The sequence below is a fragment of the Nanorana parkeri genome, unplaced genomic scaffold (assembly GCF_000935625.1).
Source record: "Nanorana parkeri isolate BGI_ZX_2015 unplaced genomic scaffold, ASM93562v1 scaffold2926, whole genome shotgun sequence".
Classification (NCBI taxonomy): Eukaryota; Metazoa; Chordata; class Amphibia; order Anura; family Dicroglossidae; genus Nanorana; species Nanorana parkeri.
This window is the reverse complement of record NW_017309194.1, coordinates 65930-66550: the sequence shown is the minus strand read 5'-3', so window position 1 is coordinate 66550 and position 621 is coordinate 65930. Positions and strand designations below refer to the sequence as shown.

Here is a 621-nt window from a genome sequence, read left to right as displayed (position 1 = left end):
TCTCGGAGAGCTCGCGGTCGCGGTAGACGTAGAGCTGGAACCAGCGTAGCCCCTCGGGGGCCGCCGCCGCGATCTCTTCCACGGAGCAGGTGGAGTAGGTGCTGGCCACGTAGCACAGATTGAGACCCGCGGCCGCTGAAAGGCAAAGCACCCCACGTGAGCCACATGGACGAGCGCGTATGGCGCTCGACTTGCAATCCTAAGGTTCTGCCAAAAGGTCTGGTGGATAGGTGATCGTGGTGGACCAACAGGGATGACAATCGATTCTAATGGCACCCACCCGGACTTTGGCTTTGTTTCCGGTCAGGAGTGCCGGGGGATATACTTTGGATTGGTTCTAATGTTGGCACGAGAGACGGGGCATTCTCCTTGGAGGGGGTGAAAATGGGGTATGTGTGGGACCTCCAAGGTTTGCCCAAAACCATTTATTGAAGAGGATCAAGAACAGCCAATGGGGGGAATTTATCAAAACTGGATCTGGAGCAGCTGTGCACGGCAACCAATCAGCTTCTCTCTTTCATTTTCCAATCTTACCTGAGCAAACTGAAGAGAGAAGCTGATTGGTCGCCCTTTGCAACTGCTCCAGATTCTGCCTGTTCCGATTTTGGTAAATCCCCCCCC

At 54.8% G+C, this 621-nt stretch overlaps 1 protein-coding gene across 1 annotated transcript in view; it reads right to left on the bottom strand.

Moving 5' to 3' along the window:
* The window catches only part of HAO2 (hydroxyacid oxidase 2), a 14605-nt gene that overhangs the window by 10744 nt on the left and 3240 nt on the right, over positions 1-621 (bottom strand). The window contains 1 exon segment of the mRNA XM_018574395.1: positions 10-135. Within this exon segment, the coding sequence (XP_018429897.1) occupies positions 10-135 (126 nt within the window).